We start from the raw sequence: 19,471 nt of genomic DNA on the forward strand, positions 1-19,471 counted from the left end.
ACAGTCTTTGTTTGTAAATTTTAGAAGGGGCTACTGTAATAAGCTGCTTTCTCTTCACACAAATGAGTGGTACAATCTTGGTAATCTTACTGCTAATTCTACTGGTGAGTTGAAAAATTTACTTGAGGTAACAGCATTATTTTGTAAAATGGAAACACATCCTTTTGTAAAAGCTTTTTGTTCCTGGCTAATTACTTTCACTGATGCAAATAAACACTTATTTTCATTTTGGTCTTAGTCTACCTTCCTGTGTTTCTCTTTGCCTTTGTCATTTTCCTGTCTGAGTAGTTAGAGAACATGAGCTCTCTCCTGGTAAGTTTTTCAGTATGGCAGATTCCAGAGACCTTGAATCAGTCTCGTAGCTGTCTTTCAAAGCATTTTTCAAGCTGAGGGGTACTCACCTCACTTGAAGACCTTTAGTTTGACTGACTAGTCCTTATGGTCCAAAGAGTAAGAAGCTTCTCCAGAGAGCAATATTTGGAGCATCAGGGTCAGGCTTCTGAACTGCCTCCCAAAGAATCTTTTTTTTTGGTAGTATCAGTTAGGAAGACTAGCTGGCTAAGGCAGACATCTTAAGTTCAGCATTGAGAAGACATCCTTTTGTGACGTGTAAATGCTGTAGCTAACATAATATTCTAATAAAGGTCTTGCTTGTTGTATTATAATGGTGTTAGCGCTTCCCTTTTTCCACTTACTACTTCATTTAATTGGTTAATACACAGTTAGTCCCACTTGTCCTCCCATATAGTCAACTGTAAGCTTACCTTCAGCTTTGAACTGAATTGTCAGAAGCTAGATATGCTTTCTATAAAATCTATGTAAAATTTCCAGCAGTGTCGAATTTAGGCAAAAATAAGGAAGGAAATTAGGTATTTAACTGAAGTAACTATAACTACTAACAGTTCTTAGTTTTAAAAAAAAAAAAAAAATCACTTTTGTTAGCATATCTTTGCGCTTATTTCTGGACAAATAACACATGCTGTTATATTCCTGTTCTCAGTATTCTGTTATTATTTTTAAGCTAGGCTAATGAAGTTTGACCTTATTTGTTTGAAAGTCAAGGCCAAGGCATTATCATCACTAGACAGAATAGTACAATAGTACAGAATAGTACAATAGATGTATTTTTCTTTTTTGAAGTTGAGGAAGACTAAACTGGATGTGAGAATCCATCTTAAATTGTGTTTACAACAATTAGCCGCAGTGGGGTTTTTTTAGCAAGTCCAGTGCATACAATGTTAGTCATCAGTGGTTAGTGAAGTATTTTTCTTGTTACTTTGGGTATTTGTACAGGGTATCTTAATCCATTGTTTTGATATTCCATAATTTCTTAATCATAGTATATCATATAATATGTAATTAAAACTGAGCATAAGTTATAACCTGATAACACTTTATCACATTAGTAAATGCTACAATGATTTGAAAAGAATTATTTATGTTATGCTTCTAAAACTTGTGGTGATGTCAGGAAATTGCTTCCTTCAGTCATAAGGTTACTTTTAATCAAATGTGCAGCAGAGTTTTACCAAGCTAGAGCTAAAAAAAGTTTTCAAGTTATAACGCTTAATAAGTATGTATTTGTGACTATACTAAGACATCCATTAAATCACTTCATGAATCATAAAAAATAAGACTGGAGGTATCCTAGTACTTTATCCAATTTATCCAGTTGTTTGAGTACAGACTTACTTTGGTAAAGGACCTTTTTAAATATTTCTTTTTAAAATCTTTTTTCATGAGTCATGCTTATCAAATTTCTGCTTATTGCCAGATCTTTCTTTTGGATTCTGTACACATGGTCCATGTCTTTAATAATGAGTAATGACCAAAATAGGACATAATTCAGCTGAGGCCTTACTGGTACTGAGCAGTATGTGACGGTCACGTTGTCATGAATTGATAGATTCTATTGCTTTTGCAATATGACGACATTATTGGAACATGCTGAAGTTTAATCTGCTAAACCTTCAGTTCCCTTTCTAAAGAGCTGTTGCCCGATCATTCTTCCATCTTGTATTCATGCATCTGATTTTTACCTCGTAGTATTTTTTGACTATTACTTACCTCTTAATGTTTTTATGGAAACTAGTCATATTTATCTTGCACTATTGACTGAGATGCCAGGTTGCCAAGATAATTTTGAATTCCAGTCTTTTTCTTTACAGTGCCTCCAATACTCATCACTTGATGTAATGTGCAAATTTAATAAGTATATTCTCTATTTCACTGTCCATATCATTAATGAAAATGTTCAATAGCGGTAGATTTGGGCAGGTTTTTATGGAGCCGCCTTTGGCATATTCAATTTTGCAATGACTCACTAATTAAAAATAACTTTTCCAAACATTTGAACATCCATCTTTACAGTTGTTCTATTTAAGTCATGTATTCCAAACTGGCTCATAAGAATTGTTATGTTTGAGAGAATTTCAAAACGCTGGCCAAGGTCAAGATTTGTTACATCTGACCTTCCCTCTGTTGTCAAGGTTTGCTACCTACCATGTAACAGAGAGAAATTAGGGTTGGTTTTCTCTCAAATGTATGTTGATCCTTAGCTTATGAAGTTACCTCTTAGATGTTTATGAATAGTTCTGGTTTTGTTTCCTTTTCTCTGTTATTCTGGAAATTCAAGTTAATGTGATTGACCTGTAACTCTCTAGGACTTGCTGATAGTAGCTAATTTTGGACATGGTGGCTAGTTGAGTTTTGAGAGTGAGATAGGCCCAGGAAACACTGCTTTAGGGCCACAAGGGATGGCTAGAACTAAGACTGTAAGTTGTGGATTGTAGTCACAAATGAGAATCAATTTAAAAAAACACTTAAGGGTAAGTTATTTGACAATTTAACTCCTGGTTCTCATGTGTATGTAACACTTTGGTTCTTACATATCCCTGGCTTTATTCCTCATCCTTGTTCTCAGTCACTGAGCTTCCCCAGATGTGTGTGCCTTACCTGTCTTGCTGCTGCTGCCCAAGCCACACCAATCCACCAGTATCCTTGTGTCCATTTCTTTATGCTGCCTCTTGTGGCTCCAATGGGATCCAGTCTCTGTTGGCACCTCCAGGAGCTACTAGTGGAGGATAGGACCTAAAAATATCCTGAGGTGAAGCGGAGTGGAAGAGTGGAAGAGGGAAAGAGCAGAAGTCATGGACTGTCTTGTGCTGCAGTGTAGGGGTTGTCCCCCATGCTTCGGGCTTTTCTCAGTCCCCGGCACGCTTTCTTGCGCTATTCTGTGAATATCTTTCAGGCCTACAAATTCGTGTTAATTCTCTCAAGACCCGAGAACTGGTTTTAATTGCTTTAAAAATTATTAGCATTTGTGACTCTAAGTAGAAAAGCTGTTTATTGGTTAACAACCATTGTCTTGGTTTCCCCAATTTAAGTTTTCTGCTATCGGTTGCCTATTTTGATCTCTGGGATCAGACTCATCCTCCACATGCTCTTAAAGATAACACTAACAGCTCAGATTTTTTTTATTATTATTTAGGGCAAATTTCTTCAGGACTAGCTATTTTGGGGGGAAAAAACAATTTTAACTATGCAATTGTCAACCTGAGTTTTTCTTAATCTAATCTGAATTCTTAACCTTTTTTATTTTAAATAGGCTTAACAGTTAACTTGTTAACTGTTATGTTCCGTTTTACTTAAGAAATTCAGATTATACTTGTTCTGAATCTTCATGATGTATTAATTATTCTGTTTAATCTGCTTTACTTAGTGGAATAATAGAAAACTTCCCAATTGCCATGTAATAATCACCTGGTTTCTTTAATTCTCTCCTTGTTCATTATGTAGATTAAATTGACCAGAGATAGAAAGAGGAAGTATCACTGTTGTGGCAAGTATGTAAACAGGAGTTATCTTGAAGATGTATATAAGCATATTTTTGTCATGTGAAGACACTTAATTTCTAAAAAATGCTACTGTATCCGTCTCAGGGTGGATAGGCATTCCCTTAAAAATGGATCTGCATTAGGTATTAGTAATGCTATTTCATGTCTCTTAACATGAAAAACATTGTTTCAGTAGATGTTCAGGAGTCAGGAGCTGCTGGTCCATTTTTTTTGGCTCATCAGTAAAAGTTTCTTTGGTGGAGTCTGGACCAGAAATGTATTTGCATTAAATGATCTTCCATGTGCCTAGTATCATACAGTTCTCTGGCAACCAAATTTCTTTCTCTGAATTCCCCCCCGCCCCATTTTTGTGGTGAGTCCTTATGTTAGAGAATAGTGATTTGTCCAGAGTTACTTTATGCTCTGTCTTTCAGCGCATCCTGAAACTTTCAATCTTCCACGACAGTTCACTGCAAAGTTCTTAACTGTTGCCTTGATAAAGATATGTCAATATTTTCCTCTAGGCCTTTGAAGGAGTCAGCTTGTTCAGGCATGTGGCTGACTCCTTCATTGAAGGAAGGCTGCTGTGTGATGGCACTAATGGTACAGAAAGATCTGTACAACGTCAGCAAGGCTGTTCTTTTCTCAGATGTGTTTTGAAATAAACCTAAACTCTTAGTTTTCTTAAATTTTGAAGATCTAATTGTAGTCTTGAAGATGAGCATCAGTATAATTTTTCTACATATACCCACTCCATTTGTGTCCTGTCAGTTGCTAACAGCCTTACTTTGACATGCACTTAGTTTATTTTTGTCTTTTGCCTTTCTTGCACTTACAGCTTGGGAGGGAAAAAAAGTTTCTGAGTGATGGAATGACAAAGGCCATCATGTCTTCTAATAATACTGATTGGGTTTTTGAAGGCCACGGTAGTAATCATCAAATCAATAGATTATGGAGGTATTGCCATGCCTAGATTGATGGCTAAGTCTCATACATTACACAAGTCTAGAATTATTTTGGGTGTCTGGATTTAAAATTGTTGCATGGCTAAGAGGGCCAGTTAGTACTGAAAAAATAATGTTGTTAAAGCAGTTCTGGATATTACAAGTGCTTATACCTCAGGGCAGATTCTACACCATGAACCCTATGATTGATTCAGTCTCTGATCACAGCTTTTGCCTGTAAGGTTATGTTTTTAGACTCACCTGACACTGCATGCAAAGCTTCATCTTTGTTACTTACAGGCATGGCTCACCACTTTGCATTCCAAGGAAGCACAGTTTTGCCTGGATTTCTATAGAACTCATGCATTTCTGGAAAGCATGAAGAATGAAAAGTAAGTTTGTGTAGGCTATCCTTTTTCTTTTCCTCTCTGGGAAAGAAAAATCAAAACCAAAAGAACCCCACTCAGCTCTTCCAGAAAACTGTTAACTTGGAGCAGTTAGGAATAGTATCTCCAATTTACAAATGGTACCAGCAGTACTCTGTAAATGTTTCCTTTTTTTCATTCAGAACCAGTGTAAGGATAGTGTCAGACATCAGGACTTGCATCAGGACTTGAAGAAAATGCTGGGTTTTATGTGCTCAAACTTTTCTAGGTTATATATTGCTGTTGGCCATCTCTTTCGGTGAGAAAGATTGCATTGCTTTTAGCCTACTAAAGCTTTACTTGATTGGGAATTCCCAAAATGGAATATACACAGGAGGAAATCAGTTGACAGAGAATTATTTCTTACTAGTTCATTACCGCTTCTTTTCAGATTCAGGTTCTCTGTGTTTGGAAAAAGGAACTGGAGCTATACTCAGATTGCTTTCTCTATCTTTGATTCAGTGCATGAATATAGCTGAAATGTGTGTGCATTGAATGGAAGATCTTGGCAAAATCTGGGTCTTGGTTGGATGGAGGGAGGTTAGCCAAGACAGTAAAGCATTCCACCCACTACCAAGTGGCTAATCTTTCTTCTAGTCTCATCCTAACAATACTTAGAATTTGGACAATAAGATCTGTGTTTGTATGCATTACCCTGTAATAGAGAGCAAGGGTATAAGGTAAAATACTGGTGTCAGGGATGCATTCAGTTATGTTGTCCACTGTCTATGTCTTGATTTGGAAAATTGCATTGTACAAAGATAACTTATTCTAAAATAGTAAAGAAGCCATGCCAGTCTGGAAAATCTTTACTGGTTGGCTCAGGCAAAATTACAGGCCTTTTGTACATTTGAAAAAATCAGACCTGCAATTCAGCATGCACACAGCTCTAATGAGAGTGAAGAGCTAGCTACATTACTGACAACAGGCAAAACCCATAGGGAAGTGCTTTGGCCTTCGATGTGTCTGTGTGGCTGAGTCCCCATTTGACTGCTGTAGATAATGCCTAAAGAGTCATATAATTACAGCCTGTATAGTTCTGCAATGACAAGAGCGTTAATGCATGAGGTGCTGCCAGAGAAGGTTCACAAGTAGTTGCCCATCATGGGATTTTTGAGTAGTTCTATCAGTTGGAAATCTGAATTTCGTTTAAGCTACTTCATCATAAATAAATTTAACCTATAGTTACAAGAAATGTCTCTAAGTCTATAATGAGTTAGCACTTAGAGTACTGAATTAATCCTGAATTGCTGTATTTTCAGATATCCAGTTAATACTGCTGTTAGTTACAGCTTACTTAGTGACTGTATCACTGAAGATTGAATATGCTGCTAAGGATCAGAGGGTCAGCTCTGAGATCAGACCAGGTTGCTCAGGGCTTTGTGCACTTCGGTTTGGAAAACCTCCAAGGAAGGAGACTGAACAAGCTCTCTGGGCAGCCTGTGCCACTGCCTACTGCCCACCTGTGGGGAAAAATTTGTCCTTACATCTAGATGGAAGCTCTCTTTAAGGCTATGGTGTGCTTAAGAGGAGTGAAAGCTAAAAAAAAAAAATACTAATTTAGATATTTGAAGATAAGAGATGAGTAGTGGTTATTTTCCTACTTAAGGAGTTGATTGAATCCAATATTTCCCCCCATTGATCTAAGAGGACGGCATTTCACCCTTGAGAGTGCTGCTTTGAGAAATCCAGTTACTCAGTTGCAGATGCAGGGTTAATAGTTATCTAGCTGTAGAGCTTTATCTTACCTCTTGAAAAGCCTCTGGGGAGTGGATGAATCAGGTCTGCTAATTAAACAAGCTAGAGGCTGCAGAAACATGGAAGCAGAACAGGTGAAAAGAATGGCAGAAAATACCTTGGCTTCTCTTGCTGGCTGGGCCAGCAGGTGTTGACAGGCACATAAAGGTAGGGGTGTGAAAAGTGTCAGCTTTTCCTCTTCTCACCTTTGATAGAAAGGGAATAAATAGAATAACTTATCTTTTTACGTTTAAATATCATTCCTGAAGAAAAATTTCATCAGATTCTGTTCCCAAATGTGTCTTAAAAAGCGAAGGAAAAAAAAACCCCTCAAAAATAGAAAGAGCAAGCATCTGTCTTCAACTGAAGTTAGAAGTTATTCTTTAAAAACAAAACCACTAACCCTTATTTTTTAATTTCCTTTCTGACAAAATCAATTGTATTGGACAAATTAATATTAGATTTAATAGACTTTGTGACATGTAAACAAAACCCAACTGATTTTATACTTAAGAAAATCCTGTTTACGCTGGAAAAAAAAGGCTCTGCTTGTGTATTAACACTCCAGCCAGGAAAGAATTTTGACTATTTTGCTCTAGAAGTATTTACTAAAACTGAACTTTTCTATTTTATAGATAGGAGAATAAGGGTTCTCTAGTCTGAAGTGATATCACATAATCAGAATTAATAACAAAGATTGGTGTGCAGCTTTTGCTATCCAGGTCTGTCAGCCTGCGGTCACCTTGTCTCTCAAATGTTTTTACTACATCTTTCCTTAAAATCAGTTTCTTCCGTTTGCTTCTTCACATCTCTGAGTCTTTACAGTTTCTTGTTTGGAACCAGTTATGAGCACAGAGATTGCAGGACTATGCAAATGATTTCTACATCTTCTAGTGCCCACTTTGGCCTATTTGGTATTGCCAAGTGTGTTTCAAAAAGTGATTGTGCAAAAAATCTTTATGGGTAATTTCTGGTCTTCATGGTTGATTTTAAAAAAAACCCCCACAAACAAAAACCACTGTGGAACCAGATAGAATATATATTAAAAAAAATCCAATCCATCAAGCCAGTCTTATGATTGTTTGTTGTTTTTTTTTTTTTTTTTTTAACATGACTTGAAAGGTTAGAATTACTGACACTGGTAGTTCATCCCATTGTAGTTGATGGTCTACTGTCAGGACTTTAGTTGCTACTGTCAGTTGCTTTAGTTCTTTAGGATGAAGTAGCTGATAAATCATTCTTCCAGTTTGCCCTATTCATTGCTGCTGTAGCTGCACCCTCTCCTGGAAGTGCTTGCTGTTGTGTTTGGCACTACAGGTGGTTCCTGCTCCTCTTCCTCCTTGCCCCCCTGGACGTCATGGTGATTGTGGATGTCAGGATGCAGCAGTCTGGGGGGCCCCCTCCTTCTTGCACTGTCTGGCCTCCAACTCTCTACCCCTCTGCTTCTTGCTCCTGCCCTGAGCTATGTTACAAGTTTGGTAGCGTGCATCTCTGTCTTAATGCGCAGTACTGCGGTGAATACTCACTAATCATTCAGCACCTTCAGACCTGAGAGCATGCCCCGGCTGGTGAAGCAACCAGTTCTAGACAGCCCTTGTGGATTCTGTGTTATGTTAAATCTAGGACTAGTAAATTAAATGTGGTTGGGGAGAACGCTTCTAGGTTCTCTTCAATTTTCTTGGTATTAGACGCAGCCTTGTTGTTTTCTTGAATTAAGTTCCTTAATAGTGAACAAAGCAACAACGTGTTTCAGATTGTTTTTTACTGTATTGCACTTAATAGTGATAAGCCAGTGCAAAACCTACTCTGCTTTTACAGATTTTAGAATAAGTTGATCATTTCTAAGTCTGAGATTCACAGATTACTTCTATTTAACTCAAGTTTTCTAAGGTTTATCTTCCTTTTAATTTTAAAGCCAGTTTATTTTCTCAACCCTCTTTTTAAACAGATGAAGCACGTAAGAGACAGATTTGGTGACAGTGTGCCAGAAGAAGTGCTTCTGCTGTGTCTGGGCATTACTTCAGGAGTTGGCAGATTGATCTTTGGCAGAGTTGCAGATTATATTCCTGGTGCAAAAAAAGTTTATTTACAGGTAAGTCTTCACACCGTTCTGAAGGATTATCCAAACAATATTCTGAAGGCTTTGGTTGCAGGTACTATTAAGTAAGCAGAATCAACTGATTGGAGATTCAAATTTGAGAAATTTCAAAACTCTACGAAACTCAATATGTGGTTTTTGGTATTAGGAGCCTTTGGTGCAAAGTTCACAAATATCTCTTTCTTTTTCCTCTTTTTAATGCTAAGGAAACATGTCTACTACCTGCTGGCTGTTTTCAGCTGGGAATGAAAGAAATTACTAATCATTAGCACATGAGTGAGAAAACCTTTGGGAATTCTCTACATTCTGCTTTCCCTGTTTTATCCTGTGATTTCATAATGGTTGCAGAAAGATGATTTTTTTCCTGTGTTCCTCTAGTAAGGATTTTGGATCTCTTTTTCTTGATCTTTGATAGGTGATAATTTGGTGTCAAGTATGTTCTGTGCATAGTGCACACTGCTAAAAGCCATGGGAATATAAGAGGTGCTTAGTTGAGTAGATTTTGCTGAATGCAAGGCGTTACTTGCAGAAAGTCACAGCTTCCAGAAATGCTGAAGCTTGGGGATGAAGGAGGATAGACGCTTTTTTCCCTCCACACTTATAAATGATATTTTTTTGAGAAAGCAGCAGTGTTAGTGTAGATTTTTGGAAAATCTTTAGTTAATAACTTGCACGTTATCAATGACTGGATGTTCTTGTTTTGTTGTTTTAAAATGAATAACAAGGGAGACATCTAATGGCTATTATCTGTACTACATTATTGAAAACATTCTTAGGAAAGAACCGTCTTTCTGAAGATGGAGTATTTGTTGCCATAGTTACATAAATTTAGATTCCCCGATGATAGAGACTGGGACTGTATCTCATTCATTTGCATGGATTTAATACCTGTTGTTACACTTTCAGGAAATGTCAGTATTAAGATAAAAAGTGAAAAGGCCGCATTGAGATGTTACACGATTTACAAAGCACAAATACCAAACTTGCAGTAAAACTACAGGCTTTTTTATTATTTTCCTTGAATAGCTAGAACTGAAAACCATGGACTGTTGTTTAAGGCATGAACTAGGATGCTTCTGAGTACTGTTGGTTTCACCTAGTTTTAAGCAGGAAAAACATGTTCGCTTTTGCTAAGCTGTACCCTAGCATTTTCAGCTCTCCTGTTTCAGAGGAGCTTTTTCAAAGCTTTTTTCAAATCAGCTTTTGTGAGGGGAAAGTGAATATTCACCTCAAATATTATTCTGGATTGTCCAACAGTTCATACTATCATCTCGTGCAAAAATTTATTTAAGAATTAATTTTGACTAATGCAAACGAAACCTCTTTCCTCTTAGAACTTTACTGTCTCATAATTGAGCAACTTGGAGTTCTACCCAGCAAGTTCAACCTTCATCTTTCTGTTTCTGCATTCTTTTTTTATGGACCTGTTTTGCTGGATTTTCCTTTATAAATTCTATCTTTAGTAACAGAATGATGCATTTTGTCTCTTCTGGATACAAAGTTTAGTGATTCTGGTTTTAGTGCTGCTTTTACCATAATATGATAATGCAAAGAATCTGGTCAACAGTATCTTGCTTAAAGTTTGTCTATGGATAACCACATTACTACATAGATATAAACTCATCTCAAATGATATTTCTATACCATGCTTTAGACACTTAGCATACTAAAGAAAAACTGTTGCGAAATAAAGTACACTACCTAAAAGAATTGTTATGCTGTCCTGAAAATTAAGTTTTATCTAGCTGTCTGCTTAAAGACTTTTCCTAATGAAGTAATTAATTTGGTGTCACTTATCTGTTAAAAAAATTGTGATGTCTAGTAGTTTTTAAGTGACCTTGTTTTTCTTTAATGGTCTACAAGTGACCAATGCATATGTCTTGTTTGGAAAACGTGTTTGTGCAGTTAGGTGGGACATTGGTTTTCTATGCTGACATATGGCTGATGCACAAGCAAAACTCTTCCCTTTTTTATTTTCTTTTCAATTCTGCTTCATTTTGCTGAAAGACAGTTCTATTCCTTTAATTTACAACAAACATAATAATCATAATCTAAGATTATAACATAAAATCTTTGTAAGTATGCATGGCTCCAGGAATACAGCAAGATACCTTTATGTGGAAAAATTGAAATGAGACTTTCAAATACCACCTCTGTTGAATATAAGCACCCTGAAGTGATCACTCATACTGATATTTTTACTTAAATTACAACAGTGAGGAGTTCGTAGTGTTTTAGCTATATTAAACTTCTGATATTTTTGTGGCTTTCATTGGTGAAAAGAGCAGAGAGTAACTTTTAAAAAAAAAATGTTGGTGCATGAGAAATGACCTTACGTAAGCACTGCAGGACAGTTGATTACAAATGCATTTTGAAGACTTGTGAAATGGGTAGTGGAATTTCTTTGGTTGCATGTCATGACAGTTATATGTGTTTGTTTTATCTTGGTATGTAACTTCTGATGGTGGTAATCCAGGGAGACTGCTTATATTTATTTTAAAGTAAATACAGGCAGACAATTTAATTCACTACAAATGCAAGAAAGCTCATCTGTTCCCTTTATCTTTGCTGATTTGATGCAACATGTTTTTATATTTTTTCCTTGGTCATGTTTAGGTGGCCTCATTCTTCTTTATTGGCCTGATGTCTATGATGATTCCACTCTGCCACGTCTTCGGAGGTCTCATTGCTGTCTGTCTCTTCATGGGCCTGTTTGATGGGTGCTTCATTTGCATTATGGCTCCTATTGCCTTTGAGCTTGTTGGGGCTCAGGATGTCTCCCAGGCCATAGGATTTCTACTAGGATTCATGTCAATACCTATGACATTTGGTCCACCCATTGCAGGTAAGTATAGATATGGTCTGTAGCTGTAAACATGTTCCTATGGTTGCATGACTCTTTGGCCATTTTTTCCGTTCCTACATCATATGCAGTGCACTTACAGTGGAAGCTTTCTTGGTACGTGCTTCAGAATATATGGTTAATTTAACTGCTGCGCATGGGTTATTAATTTACTGTACTCCTTAAAGTTTGCTTCAGTCTCTTTTATTAAGTTGTATATTAAGTTTTATTAAGATGTAAAACATTCCTCAAAGATAGGTTTCCAGTTGGATTGATGACTTGATGTTTTCCATGCTGTTGAGGTGACAGCCTATATGTTGATTGTGTTACAGAAGGACTCCAAATTAGAATCTGAAAATTAGTTGGACTCCAAAATTTGCTCATGCAAAAACAATTGTGAGGATAAAAGCTCCAGTCACTTTAATTGCTTCCTATAAGGAGGAACGCTGGCTTCTTTCATTCTTTGATGGGAGACTGTTTGACGAAGTACAGGTTTTGAAGATGAAAACTGAAAGTTCTTTGGGAGGTGGAAATAGCTTGAGCTATAATCCTTACCACTGATGACTTTCAATCATAATTTACCCTGAGGTCTTGTGAGTGCTACTGAAAGATACTTAGTAAGATGTAACTGAACTACGCGGCATTATAAAGAACAAAATTTTAAAGCTAGAACAGCATAAACTAGGCGCTTCCTGATCGGGGTACACTATCACAGCTATTAATACTTAAATAGAATTTGATTAATGGGAGGAGTTTTGAGAGAGCATTAGAGTGAATTGTTGGAAAACACACTTTTTTAATAAGAGGCTACCAGGAATGCAATATATGCAATATATCTAGAATAAGATTAAGAGGCACCTTGATCAAAGGCAACTGTTACCGAAAGAAGGAGAATTTCTCCAAGTCATTGCAAGATTCAAGTGCTGGAGAAGCTGAAATGAGCAACTTTCAAATAGGAAATATGGTATGTGTTTTTAATGATGGGTGGTAATTAAGCAGTCGAGTGGTGACATACTGAGTTCTTTGTTACTCGGAGTCTTTAAATCAACTCTGGAATACCTTTCTGCCCATATATATACACACGCATATATTTGGCCATCAGGTAGTCAGATTAGTGGTTATAATAATCTGTGCCAGCTCTCAAGTTTCTGAATCCCAAGAAAAGACATGTTTTTTTGTAGATTCCCGAGGCCCCATTATTTATCAGCGGTAACTTTCTGTCTTTCCAGGTTGGCTGCGTGATCACCTCGGCACCTACGATGTAGCATTCTACCTGGCTGGAGTCCCTCCCCTTATTGGCGGAGCTATACTATGTTTCATCCCCTGGGTCCATGAACGGCAGAAGTTAAAAGAAAGAGCAAAACCTATTGATGGAGAAACTACTGAGAAAATGCTGGAAAACGAAAGCACTATGGCGTCGGACACTACAGAAAAGCCAGTCAAAGAAATGGAATCTGGTTTTTGATGCTTTGTCTTCCTGTACCAGCCTGACCTTCTTCTACTGAAGCTAGACTGGTAGTCTTTGGCTGAAGGATACTACATGATACTGAAGAAGTTTTGAACTATTGCTCAAATAGCAAAACTGCTATAAGAATCTTTTATACCATTGAACTTTTTGAGTTGAGTTTGATTTCAAGCCACATTTTCAAGGTATTTGAAGTTTTGTAGCATTAGTGTGTACATGCATAGTGATCCTGTGTGTGAAGAGAATATTTTTCTAATGCATCAGAACGTATTCCTGGAAGTGTGAAAGCTGTTTTTGGTTCACTGACCCAGGATTCTTCAAAGACTTTTATGGTCCATCCAATGCAGGCACACCCATGGGTGTTCATACTGGAAAATGTAGTAGCTCTTATGACTGATTTGTTTTTTGAAGTTTCTCATGCTGTTTTAGTCTCTTATAATTCTGTATCATGAACATGAATATGCATCTTTTTGATTACCTTAACTCTTGCTGAAACCATTTTGCATTAGAAAGCTAAATTATTAAACATCTGTTTTACTTTCTCTAAATACCCTAGCCTGCTCAGGTTGCTTAAACACTCACCTGTTTTTGCATTCACCTTTTCACAGTAGCCCAAACAAAGAACATTAAGGATGAAATTTGATGGGCACAGGTTTTGATTATGCGCAAACTAAGCTCTGAGTGCAAACACATTCAGAGAAGTAAAGCTGCTTTTTAATTTTTTTAATTTTTTTTGATTTTTTTTAATTTGGTGAAGGCAATACTATTAATGTATATGTGTATATTTTTTTAGCTAAACCTCAGAATAGCTGATAGTTTTGAAATTGTACTGACAGTAATACTTTGGAGCAGTATTGTGAATTAGACTAAATTTCAAATTATTCTGTTGTACTTGTTAGGTTGGTTTTTTTTATTCTTAAAACCAAGACAGCTTTAAAGGATACATTCTAAGTGCAATAATAAGTTGTTTTTAACGTGGAAATATACATGAGCTGTTAAAATGACATTCAGCAATTCAAGATTTTTGCACTAAGCGAACATGCAGGTTTATTATAGGTCTTTATAGCTGTGTTCAATTGCGTGTAGGGTATAGCTCCATATTTTATTCAAATATAAAGAAATGTTTTTGCATGTCCTACTTCTTGCTTAACATACTAAACATATGGCCCTATTACTTATGTATTCTTAGGTATTATGCACTGTTTGTCAAGCAGGTATTTCTGAAAACCTCTTTCTCTGAAAAATATTTGAAAGCATAATACTTTGAGATGAAAACACTGCTTTCCAGTTTATCATAAAACGCTTCCAAGTACATTGTTTATGTGTGGATATGGATGAGCAATGCAGTGGAATACTTAATCATTCTTTATTTCAGGTCCATTCAATACTAATAACTTTTGTTTTCTTGATTAGAAGTGTCATAGCAAAGAGTAAACTAAATGTGATCTGAAGACAAAATGCACATTTAAGTGCATTTTCTTAATTAGTAACAATACCTGTTCTTTACATAAACCACGGAGGCATACTGCTTTAAAATTATAACCCTTATTGTCTCTTCTATTTTCATTTTTTTCTCCAGAGTTCTAGTGAATTGCTCAGAAAGCCCGTGTACATTGTGATATAAAACATTATATTAGCAATACTATTGCATAGAATGTTTACATCTATCAACTTACAAAAGTCCTTTAAATATAATCATGCAAAGCATCCTAATTATTGGAGACCAAAGCTCATACCTTTTTTTATACTGCAGAATTTCAATCCCTGCTTTACATGGGTGAACTTTAAAAGAATTGAATCTTAAAATGTTAGCAATGTATGGGAGGGACTTCGAGGTGGGGGAAAAAAACCCCAAACCAATCTGTAAAACAGAGGTCCCTTTAGGTTCACTGGGACTTGTGCTTCTGCACAAGTACTCATAAGTACTTCTAAAAATTTCATTAAAATATTCATAGTATTGTTAATTAAAATGACTACAAAATGCTGCCTTCATTACAAAAATGCTATTAACAGCCTACGCTGTTCTTGTCTGGAGTGTTTCTGTAGAACATGTTACTCAGTATTATCTTCTATTTGGGCAATGCAAAAGGTGTTGAGTAAGTGTGGTAAGAGCCTCTTGTTTCCTCTTGCTTTGTGATGAAAAATTACTATTCATCACAGGTCTTACATTTCATGTGTTTTAGCTTTGAGTTTTTAACCAAAAACAAGGCTGCTTTTTAGCACTGATGCAATTTGAAATCATTGTGACCAGACGTCTTGATGTAATTGTGGCATCTTCCTGACTGGCTGCTCTGTATCTATATGAATTATCTGGAAGAGAATATAAAATAATTGTTGTTAAGTTTTAGAAATGATACAGAAATAGTATAACAATAGTATGGATTAATTATTGCCATACCCTTTAAAAATGTATCTGTACATAAAAATCCAAACTCTCATATTTGAGTAACTAAAAATGTAAATTATACTCACAAATATGAAGGACAGCATTTAAAAAACAAAAAAACCAAAAAACACCAAAACCAAAAACCAGACTCCAGGAAGAGGGTACAATGAGTGAATAATTGTTTAGGAGTGGTTACTATATTAAAAACAGCTAGTGAATGGGATTTCAGACAAGAGGGACCCAGAGTTAGGGGTAAGGAAGCTACGCTGGTGTGATGATGTTGGAATAATGAACCTACTTCTGATGCCAGTGCTTGTTTTACAACAATGCTAAAACTGGAAAGGCTTCAGAAAAAAAAGTCTTTTCAGAAAAGGTAAAAAAAAAAAGTAAATTAATGCATAAGAATTCTGTTAGCATCTTTACTGTTAGCTTGTATCTATGGGGAAATGTCCAACAGAAATGCTCTTTATTGGACATAAGCATAAGAAGATTGTGTCCTAAAGCTAGATAAGATGCAGTTAAAGTGAAAGTGAAGTTCAGATTGCTAGCGGTGAGGCTAACTAACCATTGAGAAACTTATTTAGAGAGACACTGGATTCTGTATGCTCTGAGGTTTTAAAAATGAGGTTAGCTGTGTCCCTTTAAAGAAACAAAACAAAAACCAACCCACACCAAAACACAAAAAACCCAACACAAATAGCAACTATTTAGTACATTTCTGAAAAAATGATTGAATGATGTAGAAATGGTTGCTATTCTGAAAACTAGGAGAGAAAAGCATGGAATAGTCAATTTTATTTTGACTGAGTAAATATAAATAAACTTTTGTAACAGAATTTAATTTTAGGTGTGAAAACCTGTTCGTGGGAAACTTGCTGAACTCATATTTTGATGACCTAATTCATGCCAGATTTAGCCTTGTTGGGGGTAGATTCTAAAATTAAAATACTGCTTAGGCCAAGAAAACCCTTAAATCATTCAGATGTATCCCTCTCTTGAGAACAGTTCATAGTGTACTTTTCATAGGCATTGCTCTCCCATCCTATAAACAGAGCGTTATCGTCTTTTTTCCATTAAATGTTCTCAGGGTAAGTTTCAGAAGAAATTGGGTAGAAAGAGGTTCACTTAAAACGGCAGTGTGACATTTCCAGTCCTACTTGATGCTGTTAATTTAATACACCAGATCTTGAAACCAAGACTAATTTTGAGCAAGGGGTTGGTTTTAGGTATGGCTGACATGTCTTTTCAGTAGGTATGAGATCCTTGTAAATCTTCATATATCTGTTCAGCAAAGAGTCTGAAATAATGAAAACCCTTCAGGTTCTTGTTCACATCTAAGCTACATAATGATATACAATGTATAATTAATAAAAAAGTATTGTTGGATTTTTTCTGGCTACATGTTGAAGGACCTGTACAAGTCTCAAACCAAGATTTCAAATTAACATACTCTTAGTTAGAATTTCTTTCATCCAGATCTTTCTGTTCAGCATTAACACTTAAAATTCTTTTGTAAGTTTACTTTCAGCGACTGCTTATGGACGTTCCTAAACTGCTTACTTGAGTCAAAGGTGACATAGGCATTCTGTGGCCATCCTTCAGGGTATATTCAGTATCAGGTGAGGTAGACAGCTGACATTTTTCTCTCTTTCTGCCTGGGCACGTACGTTACCCCCCTTCCCTTTGGAGACACTGGATTGTCAAAGCTGACGCACACCGCACTGGATATGGATAGCCTTCCTTTCTCCAGCTTCCTCCCTGCACGTGGACAGTACTGTTCAGCCTCCCTTTCTCAAACTTCCTCCCTGCGTTAAACCTTTGAATAGCCATAGCCCGATAGACTAGGCAAGTTTTTGTGAAGTGGGAGATGTGAGTGCTGAAGGCAGTTCTCACACATACTAGATGAATGCTTTGATCACACGCTTAGATGTAAAAAATGGACACTACCATTTTAAAGCAAAAATGCCCTGCTCATTTTTTTGCATCAGATAGTATGTGCCAAAGGGACAGGAGATGCTTCCTTGCAGCCCCAAAGGAAGTATCTAAGGATGGGAATCAATGCTACTATTCTTAGGATCATCCTTACGGGTTAGCTTAAGCAGCCGCGTTCTCACTGTGCTGGCACGGGGCAGCTCCCTGCTTCGCCGCTTGCTGAAGGGCGGCAATGGCGGAGGGGCTCGGCCATCCTCTCTGAGCAGGGAGCAGAGGTGCTGCCTTGTTTGGGGCCCGATTCCCCTCCGGGGAGCTGGAAGTGTTATGGGAGCTGACTTTTAGGCATCTTACCTCTTTCGTTGGAACTGACCCTCTGATATTAAAAGTCTGTGTGTGTACGCATATATAAATACAATGTATTTTGACCAGGGCATACACAAACATTCAGTGCTTAACTATGGGAGCTGTAGCACTGGAATGTGGGAGGCAGCTGAGGAAGAAGTAATTATTTTCATTTGTGTGTTTCACTGTTGACAAGCACAGCACCATTACAGTTCCAGACAGCCAGTGAGTTTCTAGTCATGTAAACTTTGGCATATTTTCAGTATGCCTTTTAGTCTTTTTTTTATATATATATATATATATATATGTGTCAACCTTTCTAACGTTTCAGAACTGTGTATGCTAAGATTAGAGTGATTTTTATACTAAAATGTGTGCTAATATTGATAACACTGACATGCTTAAGTATCTTTATAGACATCATTTTGTATGTTGTTTTTGATATTAAAGGATATATGTTTTGCTAGCCTTAACTCCATTCTTTAAAGTTCTGCTTTGTTAGAAGGGTAAGAAATTAATGTCTAATGTCTTTCATGGTGCTAAAGTAACTGTGATCAGTCTCAAATCATTCAGAATAAAGATGGTAGTTCTTAAGTGCCCATTTGTTACTGCATGCATCATTTTTAGTCTTGTTCTCCTGTAAAACTTGTCATTTTTATAAGAGTAATTCTGTGTTATATTCTGATAATTATTGAATCTCATGTGCAGACTTTTATACAAAAGCCTTTACAGCTTTTATTACCACTGTGTTCTGACTGGAATGTCCCCGTTACCTTTGCTCCTAAACTAATATATGGTGCAACCCATTTCACTCTGATGGCACCGATGATCCGTTTTAAGACCAATGGTTTATAAACCTAAACTACTGACTTCCGGAGGTAAATGCTTCCGAAAATTTTATCTACTCTATTTTCCATTCTGGGGTTTAATATCAAACTTACAGAACAGTTGCATTCATGAAAGGCAGAAGTAAAATTGAGGAAGGGAGGGAAACTGTGTTGGAATAAACTTCAGGGGCGTTCTAAAGAATTTTGCATGTTTTTGCCTCATGAACTGCCAGTGTAATTCAGTGGACCTTTGATCATTTACTGGCCTACGACCAGTTTCACCTTGACTTACCTTGGCAGCGTGAAGTGTTTCCTCATTGACAGCTTCAGTAAATCACAGGAGTTCATTCACCTTTCCTTTGTAGTAGGGCCAAATATTTCCTTTTCTTTAGTAAATGTATCTGATGATAAGGGGGAAACATTCCCATTCCACCTGGGGTTATTCTGTAGACTGCTCATATTTCAAATTAAAATTTGAAAGAGATGCCAGAAACCTTTATAAGAGCCTGAGTGCTGTTGCCATTTGTACAGGCTCGAGGTACAAAACCTCTTTGTAAGTATGTAAAACAAAAATGAGGAGAAGACTATGGGATACATTTCAAATACTTTTGTACCTTTTTCAAGAAGCTATTTTTAT

At 36.6% G+C, this 19,471-nt stretch overlaps 1 protein-coding gene across 1 annotated transcript in view; it reads left to right on the forward strand.

Annotated features, from left to right (window-relative positions):
- SLC16A10 (solute carrier family 16 member 10) overlaps nucleotides 1-18,604 on the forward strand; it is a 77,584-nt gene extending 58,980 nt beyond the window's left edge. The window contains exons 4-6 of the mRNA XM_076333429.1: nucleotides 8,891-9,034; nucleotides 11,657-11,885; nucleotides 13,112-18,604. Of these exons, the coding sequence (XP_076189544.1) occupies nucleotides 8,891-9,034; nucleotides 11,657-11,885; nucleotides 13,112-13,347 (609 nt within the window). The 3' untranslated portion in view covers nucleotides 13,348-18,604. The remainder of the gene's footprint in view (nucleotides 1-8,890; nucleotides 9,035-11,656; nucleotides 11,886-13,111) is intronic.
- Nucleotides 18,605-19,471: the final 867 nt, after the last annotated feature.

Source organism: Aptenodytes patagonicus, chromosome 3 (assembly GCF_965638725.1).
Source record: "Aptenodytes patagonicus chromosome 3, bAptPat1.pri.cur, whole genome shotgun sequence".
Lineage (NCBI taxonomy): Eukaryota > Metazoa > Chordata > Aves > Sphenisciformes > Spheniscidae > Aptenodytes > Aptenodytes patagonicus.